Source organism: Vicugna pacos, chromosome X (genome assembly GCF_048564905.1).
Source record: "Vicugna pacos chromosome X, VicPac4, whole genome shotgun sequence".
In the NCBI taxonomy this organism is placed as follows: domain Eukaryota; kingdom Metazoa; phylum Chordata; class Mammalia; order Artiodactyla; family Camelidae; genus Vicugna; species Vicugna pacos.
This window is the reverse complement of record NC_133023.1, coordinates 36054611-36076472: the sequence shown is the minus strand read 5'-3', so window position 1 is coordinate 36076472 and position 21862 is coordinate 36054611. Positions and strand designations below refer to the sequence as shown.

The following is a 21862-nucleotide window of genomic DNA, read 5'->3' as shown; positions in this document are numbered from 1 at the left end:
CAAAAATGAGTTTGTGTCTATCAGATTTAAAACACAGGGAGGCTAAACCATAATAGCCAGCACTGCTATCTGCTAATGTTTGTAATGCACTTTTGACTCCTTCAAGTACAGTGTGCCCTTATATTGATGATACCCATCCAAGATTTAGCTATGCAATAAATCTTTGCAATCTGCTCACAAAGAAAGGCATCCCATGACAGTTTAAATAAATGCAAAGCAGTGTCTGCAAACCTTGGCGCAATGTGTTTTCTGGGCCAGGGCCAAAGGCTTCTTATGCTGACCATCATTTTTAAAAAAGGATGGTGTGATGAAAAACATATTTGTACATAAATCTCTGTTCTCATGTCTGACTATTTCCGTAGGATCAAGTCCTAGAAAGGAGATTATTTGGTCAAAAGATATGAATGTCTTTTAGGCTTAAAGTACCACTCTACATTTAAAAGCAGAGAAGCTCAGATGCAAAAAGTTTAATTTCTTCCCAGTTCCTCTTAATCAATCTAACCATAAACCAATTAGATAGATAGAAACACCCTTGGTTTTTACTGGAGTTACTCGGGTGGCTCCTCTTCCAAGGAAGGAGAAACTTGCCCTCTGCCGAAGTAGAAGCAGAAGTGGCTTTGAATTCCAGCAGCAGTGGGACCTGCAGCGATCCTGCCCCCAGAGGACGCCTCACAGTTTGTTTAGGGCTTCACATCCTGCAGATCAGCTTCAGATGCCTTTCCTGTTGCCTCTCACAACCATCCTGCGGGATAGATTTCACTATCCCCATATTCCAGATAAGAAAACCAAGAGCCCGATATGACCACAACAGAGTCTCCCAAAAAGTGAAAAATTTTACTTCTGACACCCTCACTTATAAGGCTGCAGCCTTAATCAAATCGAATGTAATGTGTAATTCTAAACAAGTTTGGTGAGTGGGGTTCAGTGCCAATAGTAAATAAACACTAGTCTGGAGGCTAAAGGAGGGGGGAGGTAGGCTAGCTGAGCCAGGACAAATGACCACACCGATGACAAAGGTCATTTTGCACTTTGGCATTTAAGGATATAAACAAAATTAAAAAGCTGACAAAAATGGTTGTTTCTGCATTACAGGAAAATGACTGACCCTATCTCAGCAAAGCAAGTTTAAGCTCTTTGAGAAATACGGAAGATGTTTAAAACATTCAAAAGGGGGTTTGAGAAAAATGGTTTCAAAAAGGTCTTGGAATTTGAAGGGGGAAGATTTAAGTCATTTAGAAAAATACTTCTCCTAAGATGCTGAATAAATGGGGGGGGGGGCGGATAATGTTTTAGTTTGCATGTTTATTGTGAAGAAGACTCTGATAAGGAACTTCCATGGTAAAGTTAGAAAATGCAGAACATGGAAACGCAATCAAGATGCCATTAGAAAAGTTATTTTTGCATAATAACTAATAACTAATTTAGAATAAATAACTCAGTAAGTCATAATCAAAGCACAAGAAAACATGTGCGGTCCAGAAAAGCTTTTCTAATATATCAACGGTGGCTGTCGGTTGATTCGAATGGAAAAAAAAATAAGATAATGCCTGCATCAAGATGGAAGTCTTGAATTATACTTCTTAATTCTATTTATTCTAATTCTATGTATCATTATGCATTCTACCCTCCCCTCCTACTACAAAATCCAATAATCACTTATGGAAAAAAGAACCCTATTTCAAACATCAACTCCACAGATTAGTTTAAGGGTTGTTGACATATATTTCAAAATAAATAAATAAAAGACTTTTTTTCTTGGTAAATGGGATAAAATTGTTAGAAAAGGTTTTTAAGTCTGAAGGTAAGTCACCAAATACAATGTAGCTACTAAACAACAGATTTTATAATCAAATATTTTTTCTTTACATATTTATGAAAAGAGAAAATCTCATATTAAACCTCTTTCATCTTGTTCCAAAGAAATATAGATTAGCCAAAGCTAAGAGCATTGTGCATTATAGCTCTTGCTGTCATTCATTTAATGGCCTCATGAAATCTAGGGCAATAGAAGAATCTAGAGCTCCCACCTACCTCTCTTGGCACCCCACCCCACCCCCAAGATAGGGAAAGGGTTTAACATAGCGGTATGACGGTAAATGGTTAACAACCATCCCTGGCCTTGGGGGATGGAGAAGACATCCGATTTGCAGTGTTTGGATTTCCATGGTGTATATACATACACTCTCATCACGGCTGATTTAAACTATCAGTGTGATTACAAGCTACCAATGTGATATCATGAACCTAAAACTGGGAAGAGATGTGTTCAATCAGGATCAGTTCTTTTAAAATAGTAGAAGCTGGCTCCAACACTGTTAGACCCAGAGACTCTTGGCCTCAGGTCAGAGAGAGGAAGGATAAACAAGTCTGGGAGAGACAGAGTCTATGAAATAGGCAAGTGTTTGAGATTCATTGGTTGTAGGGGATGAAAGGCCATCTTGGAAAGGTGTCTAGACTCTCAACTGTCCTTGTGTCTAGTCTTTGAATCTCCCAAGGGCATTTGGGAGGAAGAGGTCTAAGAGGGCACTGACAAAATCTCCCTGCCCCTGCTCTGACCAAGAGCTCTCTCTCTCCCAAATCATGGCTCATTCGGAGGAAAAGAGCCCAGGACTCCCAAATGTCCTATGGTTTTCTGTGACAATAGAGAGCCAGTAGGAGGGAGAAGCTACATTCACAAACAGTTTGTTAAAGCCCTATTGTGTAAACAAGTATCTGGTCACTTTCAAAATGCAAAAACCTGAAAAAGGGAAAAGAGCAGATCATGGCACAAGCAAATCTTTAATCACTTTGCAATTAAGTATTTTAAATAGGGATGATGAGTTTAAAACAATATAATCCTTCTTCTGGTTTTTCTCTCTCTTCAATCATTTGGGTTTTATAGAAACCAAAATAAAATAGGTTAATGGCTTTATTACAGAGGCCTTTAAAAAAAAAGCAAGTCTGCTAAAAGCACACCTCATATGAGAGTTCAGACAATTGTTAATCCTGGTTATTAGATCAGGAGAGCCTGGGTGAGATGATGTATGCAGCTAGCATCAGTGTTGCCATGGCAACTGCAAACCAAGCTCCAGCTTCTTAAAGCCACTGCCCATGGAAACTGTATTTCCACAGATTGCAGGGTTTTCAATGTCCTGAGATGAATACATCCCCATAGAAATAGGAAAGGAAATGATTTAAGCCACATAGAGCACTTGGAAAAGGAATTAATATCTGCAATGAAGCCCTTGAGGACATGGTCCTTCGCTTCCTGGGCTACAAATTTGTTACCATAGGACCTAGCTTCACACTTACCCCTGCCTTCTCTACCCTGCCAAGGGCCCTTTCCTTTATCTTACTTCTTCAAGTATGTTCACAGTACTCTGTTTTAGGAAAATATAGAAATTTGTCCATTTGACTTTTGCTACCCTTTCCAGTTCAATTTCTGATTCTTCTTCTACAACAAATGATTTGGTGTCTCCACTTCCTTATTAGAACAAACCTTGAAATGTAGTGTATTCCTCACAAAAAATGTCCAGTGACCCCACTGTCAATACAGACAAATAATATATAATCATCTTTCACAGTGTGTCTGTCACCCTGCTGTATTTTCTTTCTTAGAACACATCACCACGTGGCACTCTCTATGTATCTGCTGCTTCCCGCCACTGTTACCATAGCCACTCTTGTCCAAACTATTGTGGCCTTTTGCCTTTGTCCAAGGCAACATGATCTCTTGCCCAGAGATCTGCCTCTTCATGTGTTAGGACCTTCTTGAAAACAGAGGTGTGTTATATACATCGTTGCAACCCTAGAAGAGGGCCTGCCATGTTACAGGTGCTCAAATGCTTGTTGCAATGAACAGAGGAACTACAACTAAGAAAACAAAACCATGCTCACCTGGGTGAGGGCAATGGGTAAGTTTCTATGCTACTTAGATTATATCTATTTCAAGCAACTAAGAAAGATTTGGAAGGATAGGGTGTCTAGTCATTTAAATCTTTATGCCCAAGTAAGTTAGCAGATTCTAAATACTATTAGTACCTTTTCTGGTCTTTGAATCAGTATTGTGCTTTTTTAGCAAAAGAGAACAGAGAATATCAATGTGCACACAAACTTGTTCCTGATGCATAGATATATACAATATAACCATTCCTAGCTACCTACCTGTCTGTCTACCTATCTATCTACCTACCTACCTACCTATCTATCTATTTACATACCTGTATTTTGTGCTTCCTTTCAGACAAATATCTGCTTTTGAAAATGCCAAATCTTCAAGTCCCTCTGATAAGCTAAAAAGACAGTACTGTCTCAAATGATAAATAGATGAAAGCTAACAATTAACTTCAATTTGCCCTGAATTCGACAGACTGGCTGTCTAGACAGTCCCAATTTATTTGATTATTGTTCAGCATTCATCTTCACTTTAGATAAATGGATCTCACCCAAGTCAGGGAATGCAATTACCCCTTAATTCATTATTTGCCCCATTCTTTCACTGAAAATGAAAACACACCAAGGGCACTCCACATTGCTGCCCTCGGATTCTGCACACTAGGATGCACTGCGGTTAGGAAGTAATTTCCAAAATATTTTATGTAACCCTAGTCCTCAAGATGCTCTTGAGGGAAGTATAATGCTCATGAAAGTTGAGGCATATGCTGTTTCTCCTTCTGGGAAATGTATGGTGTACATTGGCATGTTAAAGGCTCTGATAAGTCCTGCAGTGAAGAGTGTTGTTTAACTTAGCATTTCTCCACCTTTTACCTTTAAAAAAAACTGTATCTCAAAAAATACACTTTGGGAAAACTAGTTTCATCTCTTAAAAGACTGTTCAAATATTTACAGTAATAAACTCACCAGGGCAGGGTCCCAAGTGAACAATACCCAGAGGACAAGCTAAGTGTTGAAGCAAAGCTTTAGTGTAGCTATGGCTTATACTCTGTTGGCTCTCCTAGTTCTTCCTGTTTATTTCTTAAAGTGGCATTTTTTTTCAACTCTGACATCAATTCAACACCACCTATGAATGTGTATAGTGTACATCACAGATTAAATATTTTAAGTTAATTTTCTATTATTCAGTGAAGTGATCTCTGGCCGACAGAATTCTTACATAACTGCACACTTGGACTCTTGGACTGAATACTTTGAGGAAAATAAAAAGTACAGTCAAACATCAATTCATACTGAAGTTTTAGAAGCAATGTTCCCAAAGCAGGAAAACAACAAAAACCATAAATTTTGCTCAAAGCACAATGGTGAGCACCCAATCACCAAGTATTTATTGAATGAATAAATAAATGAATGAATGAAGAATATGTGTAGACATGCAAGAAAAAGATCTTTAACTTAAGCCACAGCTCACAGCCAACTCATTTAATCTGTAAAAAAGTCACCTTAAAGGTCATCTTTGTTACACACTGGAATTTATCCAAAATCTATAGTATTTCTGTCCAGCATTATTTCCTCTATGAAATCTTTCCTGTCTGTCACTTTCCTTTTTCCTTCTCTGTGCCACCACTGAACCCTGAACCAACTTCAAACACCAAGAGCAGGTAGGTTCATAACCCCCACTACATAGGGGGCCCTATGCCTTACACAGTCACTGGAGAGACAAATGGACTAACAGATAAACTGGAGAACTTAACTCTTCCATTTGGGCCTGAATTTTGTCAGATGCCTTCAGTGACCTTTATAAGTTATTACAAATGCATATTAAATCAGAAATGTATATTTATCATCAATGGCTTCACTCCAATATGTAAAATCTGTAAACAGCAATCTTAGAAAACAATTTAAAAATCACATTGACCCCCACAGCCTTCCATTTTCTTCATCAATGTTGTCTCCCCAAATTTTTTCTTTTCAAAACATGGCGGGTTCACTGTTCTATTTATCATGGCCTTAGTGCAGGAAATTCTGGTCCCTTATTTTTAAGCCTAGATGTCTTGACTGTTTCTATTATTGTCTATTTACATATTCATTACTGGCAACTGTCTAATGACCTAAGGAATCCTTTGAATTCTTATTTTTCAGTACTTCTGTGAAATCTCAGTATCAGCCCCAAGTCTTTACAGTGACAATGAAGAGGTTTCCATAACATTAGTTGCTGGCCTGCTGCAGGGAAAAAAAAAGTCTATGTGCAAACACATTCCTTTTTTTTTTTTTTTTTTGGTGGAAAGATCCAATAGCTTTCATCAGATATTCAAAGGGACACTTGCTCCAAAAGGTTAAGAACAACTGATCTAAACTATTTAAACAAGGAAATAAATTCAAAAAGGAAATAAATTCTTCATATGAAAGGCATCTGACCTAATAAGATGCTTAAGATTTTTAAATTTAAATGTTCATGAAGCAGTAACATGCCATGTAATACATTCTAAAATATAAATTACTGTGAAAAAACAATCACTAGGTTTTAGATATTAACCTCAAAGTAAAGCAATAATAAAGTTTACTACAGTTCTCTGAACAAGCCTATTAAGCAAGTCTACTGGGGGGCGGGGTACGATCCAAGGTCAAGTTATGCCACTGAGAATTTTGTAGCGTTAGGTTATTCACTTGACCCTCCCGAGCCTCTATTTTGGTCCCTTTGAGCTCTAACAGGTTGCAATTCTGTGACCCTTGAACATGGTGAATATGTAATTAACTCAACTCTCAAAGCTTATCATCTGGTTTTAAAATTCTTATTGACATTGTTACCTAATAAATCAATTAAATATTGCTATAAAGTGGGGTTTGTTTACTTTGGCCTAGCACCTACTAGAACAGGGCTTTTAAACTAAGGCTCCTCTGAATCATAGACAAGGTGTGAATGAGCACTTGTAAGAGAGACCCAGATTCTGATTTAAGTTAGTATAGGATGTCAGTATGCGAGGTGATGCAAGCCACTTTAAGAATACTACATGGAAGGAAAAAAAGTGTTGAGGAGGGGGTCCAAAAAAAAAAGCTGAAGAGACAGACCTTTAGGAAGCCGATTACTTAAAAAGATACTCGAAGATTATCACGTATATCTTAATCCAACCTCTGATTTTACAGACGACAGAACTGTGGTTCAAAGATCTTCAGCTGCCCTAGTCCATAACATAATCAAGAATAGAGCATCCAAAGGAAAATACAAATTGCTGGTCAAACTGTAAAATATTTTTCAAATAAAAGGATACAGCAGTCCTAACAAACACCTTGTCTCAAATGCTTCCAACATTTAAAAATGTAACTAGACTTCTTCTGATTCACTCTGTGCAGTTCTAATCAGTCATATTTTAAATGAGAAGTAACTGTCATGAAATCTATCTCATACACGCAAGTGTAGTCATCAAACCGGCGCTGATTGGATGTCCACAATCTTGCAAGCCCCTGTATGTGATATGAAACTACAATATTACATCAGTCTTTTTGGGTACACCTGCATCCAAATACTGGTAAGATTTGTCATAGGTAAAATACATATATGTCACACCTGCACAAAGATTGTATGACCTAATATTTGTCAATAACAGGCTTCCACATTTCTTTTTCTCAATTATTGATCTCTGTGATCTAATTATACTATAGTTATACTATACTTGTATAATTATACTATACTTAGAGTGATTGTTAAGTATATTTTTCACATTAGCTGAGGATCATGTCTAGATTCATGTCAATTGGCATTGGCCAAATGCTAAAACTGACCACCAAATATTAGATAAACCCCAAAGCTCATTCAACCATGAAGATATCAAAACATCAGAACCCAAATAAATGCAACTTTTGTATTCTTCGTTCACCCAAAAAAGTTAATAAATGAGTCCTAGCTTATTTTTGAGAAAGAAATGAGGGCAAAGAAGTGTCCTGAAAGGCAGAAAATTAATGTTCAGCCTGCAGTGAACCTCAGAGTATCTAAATAACCAAGGCACTGAAACTAAGTGGCATAATTTTTAATGTAAGCTTTTCTTTATCGCTACAAAACCATAACAGTATGTGCTGCCAAGTTCTGGGTTAAAATGCCTACAACGCTTCTAGCAGAAATGATTCTTCAGGGTGATGTATTTCAGCAAAAAGGGAAATTGTGGCATGCTGTGGACTCAACTGGCAGAATTCTGAATATTAGTCTTCTTGCAAAATGGCTTTTCTGTTTCGGATGATGAGAAAGATTCAGTCCCTGCTATTCTCACATAGCATAGCGTTCTGGGTGGCTAGGGATCTCAGTTCTTTTAGTGGAGCTCAACTCGTGGATAAAAACACAGGGGGAGTATTATTTGGAAATATCTCTTTCTACTTGATACTTGGAATTTAATCTCAAAACACATGGAAAAACTGTAACCGCCCAGTGTTCTGATAAAAGTATTGTCACTGTGCCCTGGCTAACTGTTGGGCAGAAGTGACACACTGGGGTTATCCCAGTAACAACCAGGATCACATCGACAGAGGTACACTAGGCAGCTATTTCCCTTCCCCGGAACTCTTGTCATGGGTTTAAATTCAACACTGCTCATGTAAGGCTTAGGGCCTCCTGACTCCATACCTGTGCTTCTCCAGTCTCTCCTGCTTTGTTTGTCTTTTTTCCATCTTCTTATCTTCCTGTTAAAATCCTACTTATCTCTCAAGGTCCCAGAATTTCATTCAGATTCATGATATTAACATTTCTCTCATTGTATGAATGTCAATTATTTTCTCCCTTGATTACTTCTTGCAAGAGGATGGGGCACCTTGTGGGCAGGGACACTACTTCCTCCTCTTCATATACCTCTTTCCTGGTGATCTGGCTACTGCCTGGCATATGGTAGAAGCTCCCAAAATGCTTGAATGAGTCCAGGCACCAGAGCCACCTCTGCACATAATGAGATGCTTTGAGGGGTACAGCATTCCTTTTCCCTAGATGTGTTCAAAGCTACAACCAGATAATTACTCAGGAGATGCTGTCGAGAAGATTAAAGTCTTAGGTGATTGGACTAGACTGCCATTCAAAAAGTTCTTTGGCCCAAAGACTCTGAAGGATGCATTGTCCCCTGGAGTTGGGCTTTTTTCCCCTGTTTTCCTTTTTCTCTCTCCCTAAAGAGAGTCAATTCAGAAATTCTCAGGGGCAGATTTTAAAATCTTCCGCCACTGGGTTTCTGTCATTTGTTGTCTGTGTCAGGTCGTGAGTAAGAACTAACATGTCAAGTCAGCAACTGAACTGCCATACTTAAAATAACATCAAGAAACAGAGACAGAAGATAAGTTCAAATTGTCAGATATAGATTATAAGCTCTACAGGAGAGAAAAATCAAGCAGAGCCAGAATGATCAAGGAGAACAGATTTAATCAGGTATTGAAGAAAGGATAGGCTGGAAATGTTCAGAGAAGCACTTCCGTGTTAAGGAAAAAACTAAAACAGGGAAGGAATAGAGGGACAAAATAAACATGGTGTAGCACTGAGGACAAGAGAGCAGTGTGACTACAGCCATGTTGGGGATGGTAGGAAATGCTGCTTGTCCAACAAAGGGGATGCTAGATAAGTGGGGTGTGGAGAGGGGAGCTTAAGAAGCGGACAATAAATCATTGAACGTCCTGAACAGAACAAGGTGATAAAAGAAGTGTTTAAAAAAATCAAATCTGGGAGAACACTGCAGGATGGACATGAAGGGAGAGCCCAAAGTGAAGGGTGGCCACTGGGAAGATGGTCATAACCTGGTGAGCTGAAGGGGCTAAGAGTCTGTCCTGGGGATGGGGGAAGAGTTACTGGGAAAGAAAGAGAGGAACAGCCCAAAGAAGGAGTTAGAAGGATCTGCTGACTGGGTGTAGAAGATAAAACAAAAGGATGTGTCCAAAATGATGGAAAGGATGGTGGTGCCAAGAACAGAGTCAATGAAATGAGGAAGAGAAGCTGGGTTGGAGGGCAAGGAGGCTTTTGGACTTGTTGAATATGAAGTAAGAACAAGACTTTCAAGCGTGAAATATGCAAGAGCAGATAAGCTATAGGACAGGAGTCCAGAGAAAGTGAAGGACTCAAACTAGAGATTTGAGAGCTCTCTGTAGATGAGGAAAAGTTGACATCTTGGAAGAAGAGAGGGAGAGAGTGCATATGAGCCCCAAAGTGATGAAGAGCTGAACCTCGAGGCCTTTTCAAAACTAGAAGAATGGGCACAAGAATATGGGCACAATGACAGGAACAGAAAAAGGAGCAATTGGTGTGGGATAAAAATTCAGGATCCAATAGGGTCGCAGGAAGCATGAAAGAAGTTTCAAAAAGGACTTGATGACAGATGATGGATGATGGATAAGAGCCAGAGCATGTTGAAGATACCACTGTACTACTTACAAATGAGTAGGGCTTTTTCCTTTCTCAACTACCGAGTGTCTAAGATTATTTAATTGGTGAGTGGGCAGAAAAAGGGATTTTGTGGCTGAAATACATGCTCTGTTTTATGATTTTTAATTAAGATGTTGCTATTCTTTGTGCAGACAGAGATAGTTATAAAAAGTTAATTTGGATTGCTTTTGAGGAACATTTAGTCAGAATTTGTAGTCTTCTGGGAGCTATTTTGTTATACAATAGGAATAATCCTGCATATACTAAGTATTGGCCATATATTTTAAGTATGTGGGTATCATATTAAAATGTGCAAGTCCTGACAAAAGTTATAAGAAATATCCAGAAGCGTTTAAAACTGATATGGGGCTATTAAGTAACTCATGGGATACTGCTAAGCACACACAAAGATGATGTGTTTCTAAGTTCTCAAGAACCCTTAGGAAGTAATACCTCTCACCTGCTCATGAAACGCCAGTCTGTGTGCTGGGTTTATCCTGAGCCAGACTTGCATCTACTTTTATTTTAGTTGTGAACCATCTGGCAAGACATCACAGCCAGAAAGCAAGGTTTCTGGTCAGTTTTGGTGTTCAGATCAAATCTGACTGATAAGAAATGATATTAAAGGAAGCCCAGTGTCTTCCACTGTCACTGATGAAATGGAAGCTGGGTTCTGGAATAGAAGTGTGAACTACCGTGCAAGAAATGCCCTCTTCTTCCCCCAAATGGAAATGAACAAATTAGTCATTGGTAGTGACCATAGAAAGATTCAGGTTGAGGAGCCTGAAGCTTATATAATTGGGGTGCCCTCTCTAGGAAAAAAAAGAAGGCAAAATTACAAAGACAAGATTCAGTATGAAACTGGTTATTTAGAATGAGAACCCAGAAAGACCTGCAGTTGTAAGGTCATAAAGCATAAGGATCATCAGCTACACTGTAAATCCAGCTCTGCTCACGACCAACTACTTGGAGTAAAGTGTAGAAAAGGAGAAAAAGAGCCAATAATCAGGCAGAGGGAAAAATGAAAGACAAAATGCCCCTTAAGGAATACTGGAGCACAGAACAAAAAAAGACAAGAATAAAAATCCCAGAAAGAACCCTGAATTGTGAAATATGGCTGGTATGGAGGTGGGAATGGAGACAGAACTCCCAATCAATTTACACGTCATCACCATATTTATTTTCCCATGATCAATAATCATGTTGCTTCTAGGAGGCTTAAACAGGTTTTTAGAAACACCAGTCCACTTTATTGCAAGCACTTAACAAGTGTTTGTTGACTGAATGAATCAAAGTTAACGAATGAATGAAGAGGAAACAAGGGAGACACTTCTTTTTTCGTACTCTCCACCAGGATCTGTTTTCCTGATGCTCCAAAATACATGCATGTTTTTGCTGGCACTGGCTGGAGTTGTCAAAGCAACAGCTCATGCCAATCTCTTCTCTGGTGACTAAGACTGTTATCCTAAACAGGCCAAGTCAAAAGCTATCTCCACTCAAAATTAATTTGTAAGCAGTTTCTCAAAAGGATTGTACATAAAAATGGCTACTTTGGGACACCCTATTTACTCCCTCCCACCTTATTTCTCCCTCTTACTAAATCAGATCCTTCAGGTTTATTTCAGAAATTAACCTCCTCCCATGTCTTGGACAGATTAGTGTGGGACTCTAGCTAGAGCTGAAACACAATCCCTAAATTTCAAACATTTTACCAATGATGACAACATAAGTAACAATTTAATATATCAGTCAGGATGAGATTTCCAGGAAGATTCAGAAAAATCTCATGCACCACTCAGTTGGTCAGCTACAAACTCAAACCAGGACCAGGGGAACCCAGGATTGCCAGCTGCTCATCACAGGACAAGATTCAGGCCCTTGGGGAAGGACACAAACATACCATTCCTCTGCCCCTGCTTCTCACAGAGGGATTCCATTTGAGCAATAAATGCCCTGCACTTTCCTGCAAGTTCTTAAAAAAGAAAAAAAAAAAACGGCTAGAGTAGGTTAAAACTAAGAGCTCTCTCCTCCCCGCCTATTTTAAAAACCTTTTCCTAAATGATTCTTCCTCCTTCCTGTTCAGTTACTAAATTTTCTAAGGAAAAGCGCTTTAAGAAGAGCAGGACCTGAAAAACACGATTACTACCTCAATATTACAAAAATCCATATACTGTTGTTCTGTTTAGGGCAAAGGATGTGAAACCAGTGAGGCAAACCAGCCACCTTGGGAATTAGGAGTGAGGGTCTTAAATGGGAGAAAATCACTGTCACTTCCCGGCCAGGCGGTCTGACCTCTGGATTGTTACCTCAGTTTCTTGGTTTTGTAAAACAGTGACAAATATACTGCCCGCCTCACGGGACCGCTGAGGACTGAGAAAATCCACGTAAAGTGCTAAATATAACCGTACGGCAAGAGCTCCTTAAATGTTAGTATTTAATAGTAGGAGTAAAATGATTGTTCCTGCCTCCTGCAGTTCACACCACCAGCAAAACCCGCTCAACCCCACTCTCTCCTCGCGGGATCAGGGGCCCGACCGCTGTTGCGCTCTGTCATGCACAAGGGAGACCCCCCCCCCGAAACGCCACCTAGCTAGTGCAAGTCCCTCCCCCCGCCCCCCGGGCCGGCCAGGGTCCCTCAGGCTACCGCTACCGTCCACACTGACCTGAGATGCCGCCTCCTATCACGACTACGTCGAACACTTGGCCCGCGTTGTCAGCCTTGTCCTGATTCTCCATGCTCTGGTTGAGACTCTCCCGGGGCGTGGGTACAGGAGTGGGGCTGGCCAAGGGCGGAGCGGACTTTTCTACCGACTCTCGGGGGGAGTCCGAGGGCGGAGCCGATTCTTCCACCGATACCCGGGCGGAGCCGGGCGCTGAGGGCGGAGCGGACCCTTGGACTGGTACTCTGGGGGAACCCGGGGGTGGAGCCGATCCTTCTACCGATGTTCGGGGACTACCTAACTCAGAGAGTTCGGTGGACAGTTGAGTCGACACTGGGGAGTTCATGGGCGTACGAGGTCCCTGTATCAAACTCCAGGGGCTCCTGAGCACTCGGGGCGGGGGAGGGCCTTGTATCGACGCTTGGGAGGAGTCCGACAGCACGACAGATTCTTGTCCTGAACTCCCAGGGAGGCTGAGGTCTGAGGGCGGGTAGGACCCTTGTATCGACTCTAGGGAGGAGTCCAAGAGCCGGGGGAAGTCGGGTATTGAGAACTGGCTGGACTCTTGTACTGGCAGTCGCGGGGGGTTGTTGAGGGTAGGAGGTACTTCTACCGAACTCTGGGAGGAGATGGATAGTGAGGACGGGACGAGCCCAAGTAGTGACATTTGCGGAATATTACGGGATAGAGGAGGTGACATTATTCTGATGGAGTCAGGCATCGAGGGCGAGATGGATTCTTGTACCGCCGCTCTGAGGAACTTTCTGGGTATAGGAGTCCCTGCTACCCGGGGGAACCCAGGTACTGAGGATGGGCCGGACTCATGGAGGGGCAACCTGGAGGAGCCTGAGGGCGAGACAGATCCCTGTTCGGATACCCGGGGGATGCTGGTGTCCGGGTTAGAGGCTGGGACGGCCCCCTCAGAGTTGGGAGAACGGGTGACAGACATGGGGATCTGGTCGCTAAGGCGGAGGGCGCCAAAGTCCCAGAGGCCAACCTTGGTGTTCGGGTCAGTTGTCAGGTCAAAATCCGTGCTTATTTGGGCGGACGCGCTGGCGCTTTGGGAGTATGTCACGTCTGGTGTGGACTCGTTCGACAGGGAGCTGGAAAACAGTCCGGAGACGGTCCGCCACTCAGATTGCATGCTCCACTCGGGAGTGGAGGGCAAGGCCGTGCCCAAGGTGGAGGCCGGGTCCGGGATCTGGGCAGTGGTGTCCCCGGCTCTGGGTGGACGCTCGGCCTCGTGCCGTCTCTCGCCGCTGTTGTTGCTGGGGGAGGCCTCTGAGTTGTGGGCGCTCATTGTTCCGGAGTGCGCGCGGGCGGCGGTGCTGGGGGCAACTTTCAGCTCTCCTCAGGCCCTCCCTCTCACAGGCGCTCGCCTCTCCCGCCCAAGCTGTTCCCGATCCGCCCTCTCGGAGACCTGCCTCGGGAGCCCCGCCCACTTTGAGGGGGCGACGCGGCGCTGAAGCGGCCTGGCCCCGCCCTTCCCGCCTGTACGCGGCGCGCGCGCGCGTTGGGGGCGCACTCCCGCCCGGTAAGGCCGGACGACGCCACCGAAGTGGGGGTGTGGCTGGATGAAGGTGTGGGCGGGGACACGTGGGGGTTTCAACCTGGTGCTTTTATTCTTACACTTTAACTAAAATAGGACTGGGCGGAGGGCGTCGGGGGTGGGTTTAGGGAAGCCGGTACTGAAGAAAGCGGACCCGGACCGCGAACTCGCAAGGCGCCCCCCCTCACACACCTGGTCTGGCCCCTTTGTGACGTCACAAGGGGCCGGTGAGGTCTGCGCAGTCGCGCGCCCTCCTTGTGGGGGGAGGGGTGAAGTGAGAAATGTCCCTAGGGGGAGGCTTGGCAGTTATTGGTTTTCTATACGGTTTTTCAAGCTGAAGTTCTTAAAATTGAAGCAAGTAGGCGAGAAAATTAAGAACTCAGCTATCACAAATTAAGTGGGACCTGCAATTTAAAAGCGAAGGTCAAAGGATGGCTAAGTTGCAGAACCAAATTAAAAAAGATGTGTTTCCCCATCCTACTGAAAAGAGGAATATTTACTATGTATATTTTATTGTGCATCAGCCCTTGTCTTGCTAGTTTTATCCCTTCCTTAAATTTACATCTTATCCTCCTAGAGCTGAATACGTCATCACTAGAACCCTCAAAAAGATGTAATTTTGACATGCATTCAGAGTAAATGATGAGAACTCTAGGAAGTTAACTGGTATCTGTACCCAAGTGTAAACATTTCTCCTGCCCGCCTCCTCCCAACTCCCATCTGTATCAAATAATATCTTGAAGAAACTGTAAAGAAATACAGATTTAGTTTTTTCTTTATCCAGTTTTAAGAGCTTTTACTGTCTAGCAAAGGAGTTGAGACATGACTAAATTGGTATCATTTTTATCTTAGACTTTGAAGCAAATAAAGAGAAAGTAACGGATATAAAAAATTAAGCTCTTTCTAATGTGATTCTGTCCAACTTTCCCCTTAGTCTCATCGCTTTCATTTTTTTAATTGAAGTATAGTTGGTTTACAATGTTGTATTAGTTTCTGGTCATTCAAATATTTGATTTCATATTATGTACTAGGTACAGGGCAAGGTACTTGGGATACACAAGGGACATGAGACAGTTGGAGACTTTCCTTGAACATACAGTCTACTAGAGGAGCTATGGAAAGAATAAACCACATGCTTGGTGTGTCAATTCAAATTCTGATAAATATTATTTTAGAAAGGCCCATAGTGACAAGGTGTTAGGGTGTCCTGACCATTCTGGGGGTTAACTTTGGGAGGGAGTATGTAAAAATGTCCTAGAAAGAGAGAACAATGTAGATAAAGGTCCTGTGATAGAAAGAAGCATGGGTCTTTGGAATAGCTGAAAGCCAGGGGGTGGAGCTTTGGCAAGAGGAGGAGCAGTGCAGGAGACAAAGCTGCAGAGGTCAACTGGGCCAAAGTAAGATCCTTGGTCTGTATTCTAAACCAGTAGAAGCCACTGCAAGACTTTAAGAAAGGGGCAATATGACTAGATTGAACTTTGAAAAGATCTATCTGCCATGTGAATGATGGGCTGGAGGGGACAAGAGTAGATAGATACAGGGAGACAAAAGTTTGGAATTCTTCAAAGAAAGAGGTGATGATGGCTTGGGCTAAGGTCGGTGGTGGCAGTGGAGCTGGAGTGATGTGGATGTATTAGAGACATTTACAGGTAAAATTAACCAGGACATTACAGGACTTGGTTGTGGCTAGGATTTGGAAGATCATGAGCATGTTTTTGGATATGTTGAGTTTCAAGTGCCTTTGAGACATCCAGATGAAGGTCATAGAGTAGGCAATTGAGCATAAAGCCTGAGACTCAAAGCAGAAGTTTGGCTGCAGGTAAAAATGTGGGAGTCATATTAAATAAATAATGGGTGGAATAGATGAGCAGAAATATGAGTATTTTCTCTCTTCATTTTACTTGTTCGTATTGTATATTTTGTTAATCTTTTGTAATAAAAACAATAAAATTACTTTTAAGATAAATGATTGCGATCTACCCTACAAGTATTATTTCCTCCCTTTCTGACTGCAATCAAATTACTTCTCTGTGCCTGTCTCCTCAACCTTAAAATCTCTTAAGTTGTTGTATTTGTCAAGGTTTGAGAAGAAAACAGCAAACTTCGATTAGATGGTTTAAAGAGAGTATGTATCATAAAGGAAGTATTTTAAAAGATGTAGGAAGATGGTTGAGAAATCCCAAGGAATAATGCATGCCCCCAGGCTGGTGATAACAGGAAGGGATCACTATAGAGGGGTGAGGAGCAGAACAGTAATCAGACCTGATGACAGATGTGTTTGGAAAGGGCTACCCGACACAAGCTGTGGTTTTTAGTTCAGGGAGGCAGTCAGCCCACAGAAAACCTACAGGGGGAGCCAGAACATATAAATACCCAACCTCCCTCTCCTCCCTCCCTTCAATCTCCTGCTGGTCCTCTCCATAACCCAGCCAGAAGCTAGGAGGTAGGAGAACCTGGTGATGCTGTCCATACAGATCAGGGGACATAATAAGCTAGAGAAAAGTGGTAAATACACCTGAAAGAGCCAAGAGAAGATATCCAGTACTGTTGTAGTGAGGGTTCAATGTGCAAATGAATATAAAATACTTAGATAACTACTCAATACCTGCCCACATTTTAATTTCTAAAAACTCCATTATATTCATGTCATGGACTGTAATTTACTTAACCTTTATCCTCTAACATCAAGCATTTAGTACTTTCCATTTGTTTATATATATAAAACATAGGGGCTGAACATTTTTGTACATAATATATTGAATATATTGTACATTGTAAATTCTTAGAATATCCTTCGGCTAGAACCCTAAAAGTAAAATTCCGGGATAAGAGAGTAGTGCCATTTTTAAAGCTCTTTGATTGAAATTACCAAATTTCTTGCTAAAGAGATTGTCCAGATTTATACCTCATCAGCAACGTCTAAGAAGGGCTGTCTTCTTGCTGCCCCAACGCAACATTAAGCAAGTTAAATTTTTAACCTTTAACTTGAAAAGTCAGCATGGCATTGCTATTCTAATCAGCATTTCTTTGACTATTAATGAAGCACTTTTTTCATATATTTAATAGCCATTTCAATTTCTCCTGTTGTGAATGATCACCGCCTGCCTTCCTGGAGTTGATTTCTGTAAGTACTTTATATAACAAGATATTAACAATTTGTTTGGTATTTTCACTGCAGATAGTTTTTACAACTTATATTTTTGTATTGGTTATGGCATTTTATTTATGCAGAAATTTTAATTGCATGTGATTGTATCTATTCTTCAGTGACTTCTTCCACTGCTTTTAAACTTAGAGACCAGAAGGATAAAAATCTATGTTCTCTTTTGTTATTTGATGGTTTGATATTTTAAAACTGGTTTATTTAATCCTAATCTACTGATATGTATTTTGTTATGTGCTGTGGAACTAAATAGACAATCCACACCCACCTCCAACACGCACACAAATAGTTAAACAATCAAAACAAAACTATCTGTTGAAAAATCCTTCCATTCTCCACTGATTTGTTTCACCTCATATAACATAAATACTGAGATCTGGTTTTGAACTCTTTCTTCTGCCATGTTGAATTGCTTATTTTTGCCACGTTGCCATCAATGCCACATTGATTTTCTTACTGTTGCTTTATAGTAGGTTTTACCAGAAAGAAGGATTAATGCCTCCCCAATACTCTTCTTTACAAGTTATTTATTATATTCTTGCATATTATTTCCATTAATATGTTCTTATATATTTAAATACATTTTAGTATCATTCCATCCATTAAAAACTCTTTTTGGTTAATTGAATCAAGATGATGGTTATTCCTAAACACGAATCTAGGACATTTACATGTGGCAGTCTCAGGGGGAAGGGCATAGCTCAAGCGGTAGAGCACATGCTTAGCATGCATGAGGTCCTGGGTTCAATCCCCTGTACCTCCTCTAAAAATAAATAAACCTAATAACCCCCCCAAGTAAAATAAATAAATAATACAATATATGTGGCAGTCTCATTTAACATCTTTTTTTTAAGATGTCTTAATTTTCAAGTTACTTACAGGAAACTGTTTTATTTATCTCCAAAATAAAATAATTTTGTGAGGATGAGTGTTGAGTGTGTGTTTGTGTGTGGTTTCAATCTGTGGATTTTTTCATTTTGGGTTTTTTTTTAATCCCCATGCTAGGACAGTTTTTCTTCTACTCTTACTTGGACTACTGCATCTGTTTTATGTGTTTTTTTTCCTGAGAAACACCTATAGTTATGTTATTAGGGCATCTTTCTATGTCTTTATCATTATTGTCATCTCTTCATCCTTTTTCTCTGAATTCTGAGAGAGCCAGTCACCTGTACCCTTTATATTACTCATTTAATTTTCTGCAGTTAACTAATTCTGTTCTTTACTGCTTGTACTGTAGGTTTTGACTATGCCATTTCAGTTAGATTTTTTAAAAACTTTAAATTCTTATTTCATCCAACTCATTTTTTATTTATGCCATGTATCTCTCAGTATATTTTTTTCCTTTTGACTTGCTGATTTTCTTTCTCAGGGACCTAGTTTTATGCATTTTCTGGGGACAGCATCCGCTGTTTTTGAGAATGCTCTTCTCTGTCTGCAGGTATGTATTGCACTCCCGTACATTGCTAGTTCAAGTGCAGGATGGTACCACTCCTGTGGAGAGGAATTCAGTAATATCTAACAAAATCATGTATGCCCATATGTATGAAACTGGTTGCATACATTGATAAGCCTACATGATGAAACACTATGCAGCCATTAAAGAAAAGAAGGAAGATGGTTTCTAGGAACTGATATGACTGATTTTAAGAATATACGATAAAATCAAGGTATGAAAAAAGTACATAATATATCTTTATGTGTGTTTTTGTACCTTTGTGTAAAAAATGTATTTGCAAAAAGAAACATAGGAAGGATAAATCATAAATGGAGAAATGTATCAGAATGCAATGGAGGGGCACGGATGGGAGTAAGATTTCTCTGAGTATTCTTTTTTAAATAGTGCCATTTCCATTAGGGGTCTTCATGAGTTCAACTAAACCTCCAGACTCACAAAACTACCATGGGCTACATTTGGCATCTCACGCTTAACTTTTGGGAGAGTGGATTGGTACTCAGAACAACTAAACATGCAACAATAAAGAATTGCTTAGTAATAGGTCACAAAAATGCCACTGGAGATCATGTAGTCCTCAAAACTTATGTTTACACAGAATTTCTTCATGGCATGAGAAAACTATTATAAGATTGAGCAACAAAAAGCATGATAAAAATGTAAATGGCAGGTGGTCTCAATTGTATAAACTAAAATGTGTAGGATGGAGAATCACTGAAACATTAAGCTAAAAATTTTAGTTTGATTTTGAAATAATTATAGACTCACAGCAAGTTGCAAAAAATAGTAGAGAGAGATCCAGTGTACCCTTTACTCAGCTTCCCCCAACGGTAACATCTTATGTAATCACAGTACTTTATCAAAACCAGGAAATGTACTTACATAGGTTGGTACAGGTTCAGTGTACCATTTACTCAGGTTCCTCCAACGATAACATCTTATGTAACCATAGTTCTTTATCAAAACCAGGAAATGTATTTACATAGGTCGGTACATGCTCAACCAGGAACACTGTAGTTATTTCTGAATGAAAGTCCGTATTAAGTCCTTAGCAGTCATCCTTGACTTACATACATATCACTATTGAAATGTTAACACTTTAGTTTTTTTAAATATTGTTATTTGGTAAAATCTGAGTAAGGGCGGTAGCCTAGTTAGTTGTATTGTCAATATCAATTTCCCGGTTTGGCCCTCCACTCTCCTCTCCTCTTTGTCTCCCCCCCCCACCACTCCCAATACACACATTCTGTGAACCACCAGCAAGAGTACAATGTTTCATTATGTAATTTTTTTTTTTTTACTGTGCTGCTTCTTGGGCTTCATTCTCCCTCTATGTGAATTTTTGCCTGGATATTCTCTATTCGTTCTTCTAGACCAAATCTCCAAATGAGGCTGCTGCAGATCGGGTTCTCTGGGAAGCAGATACTGAGTTGGAACTAACGATGCAAAGGGTTTGTTAGGAGTAACATCTGTGAAAGGAAATGGGCACTAGCAGGATTGGCCAGGAGCTGGCAGATAGCTATGTAGATCTAACAGCCTCTGTCGGCTCAGCGAGAGCTCCAAGCAAAGGATGCCCTTTAGAGGAGCCCTGCATTGGGTGGGAATGGCCAGTCCAGAGTACAAACGCCTGGCTGTCATTCACTGCGAGTTGCCCTAAGACTGCTTTTCCTTAATCACTGACTTGCACTTCCTTCTCCAAGAATATTGTGAAGTAGGCTCCAAAGCTGAGGCAGATCCTGAAGAAAATCACACCTAGAAACTAGCAGTTAACCACATGCCTCACTTCTGAGAAGAATCCTTTCTTGAAGGGGAAAATGATTGGCACATGCCTGTCACAGCACCTGGCCGCTTCCTGGGCATGTGACCCGTGCAGTCTCCCAGGGTCCCACATTCAGAAAGGCCCTGCCATTGTTTTTGTTTGTTTGTTTTGTATTGAAGTATAATCAGTTTACAATGTTGTATCAATTTCTGGTGTACAGCATAATTCTTCAGTCATACATATATATACATATATTCCTTTTCATATTCTTTTTTCATTATAGGTTACTACAAGATATTGAATCTAGTTCCTTGTGCTGTACAGAAGAAAGCTGATGTTCATCTATTTTCCTGCCATTGTTTTAATGCCCTGCCATCACTGTCTTGAAACTCTTAATCATTTTGTCTTTGAACTTGTGTTTTGTGAGCGAAGCCCAATGAGACAATGGCACATACTCGTGAACTGAGGAGATAAGCACAAAATTCATGTACTCTATTCTTTATCACCTCATTTGCATGTAACATTAGTGATGCCTTTTTTGAACAAGGGGTTTTGCATTCTCATTTTGCACTGGGCCATGCAAATTATGAATCTAGCCCTGACAATAGCCCTCCTTCACCAGGCTCCAATCCTGAATAAATGTCTATCCTCTGATCCTACCCTACTGTGAATATTACATCTTCTACTGCACATAGTATAAATATATTAAAATTGCCTGTTCATGTATCTGTTGCTACATTATGGAGTACTAATTTTTTTTAGTATTCTCTACTCTTAAAAAGCATAAATTCCAAGAATTTATACATTGTTTCTGTTCTTTTATCTGACTTTCTCCCTCTTAACTTTCTACCCATCTCATACTCCATTGTAAATTGTTAAAAAAGAAAATTCAGTAAATAGTTAAGATCTTATTGGCTTTATTCAATGATTCATGAATCAGGAAGCATCCAATCTGGCAAGGAGCACCAAGGCTCTGTACAAAATAAATGACTTTCATAGGCAGAAGGGAGCAGGAAAAAGAAAATT

At 40.5% G+C, this 21862-nt stretch overlaps 1 protein-coding gene and 1 long non-coding RNA gene across 2 annotated transcripts in view; one reads left to right on the top strand and one right to left on the bottom strand.

Annotated features, from left to right (window-relative positions):
- The window catches only part of MAOA (amine oxidase [flavin-containing] A), a 71358-nt gene extending 57002 nt beyond the window's left edge, over window positions 1–14356 (bottom strand). Inside the window, exon 1 of the mRNA XM_006213397.4 lies at window positions 12916–14356. Within this exon, the coding sequence (XP_006213459.2) occupies window positions 12916–14212 (1297 nt within the window). The 5' untranslated portion in view covers window positions 14213–14356. The remainder of the gene's footprint in view (window positions 1–12915) is intronic.
- LOC116277745 (uncharacterized) lies at window positions 13049–21572 on the top strand. The gene is made up of 5 exons (XR_004187210.2): window positions 13049–13152; window positions 14284–14446; window positions 17528–17585; window positions 18994–19062; window positions 21120–21572. It is a non-coding gene; the product is annotated as an uncharacterized lncRNA (long non-coding RNA).
- The last annotated feature ends 290 nt before the right edge of the window (window positions 21573–21862 follow it).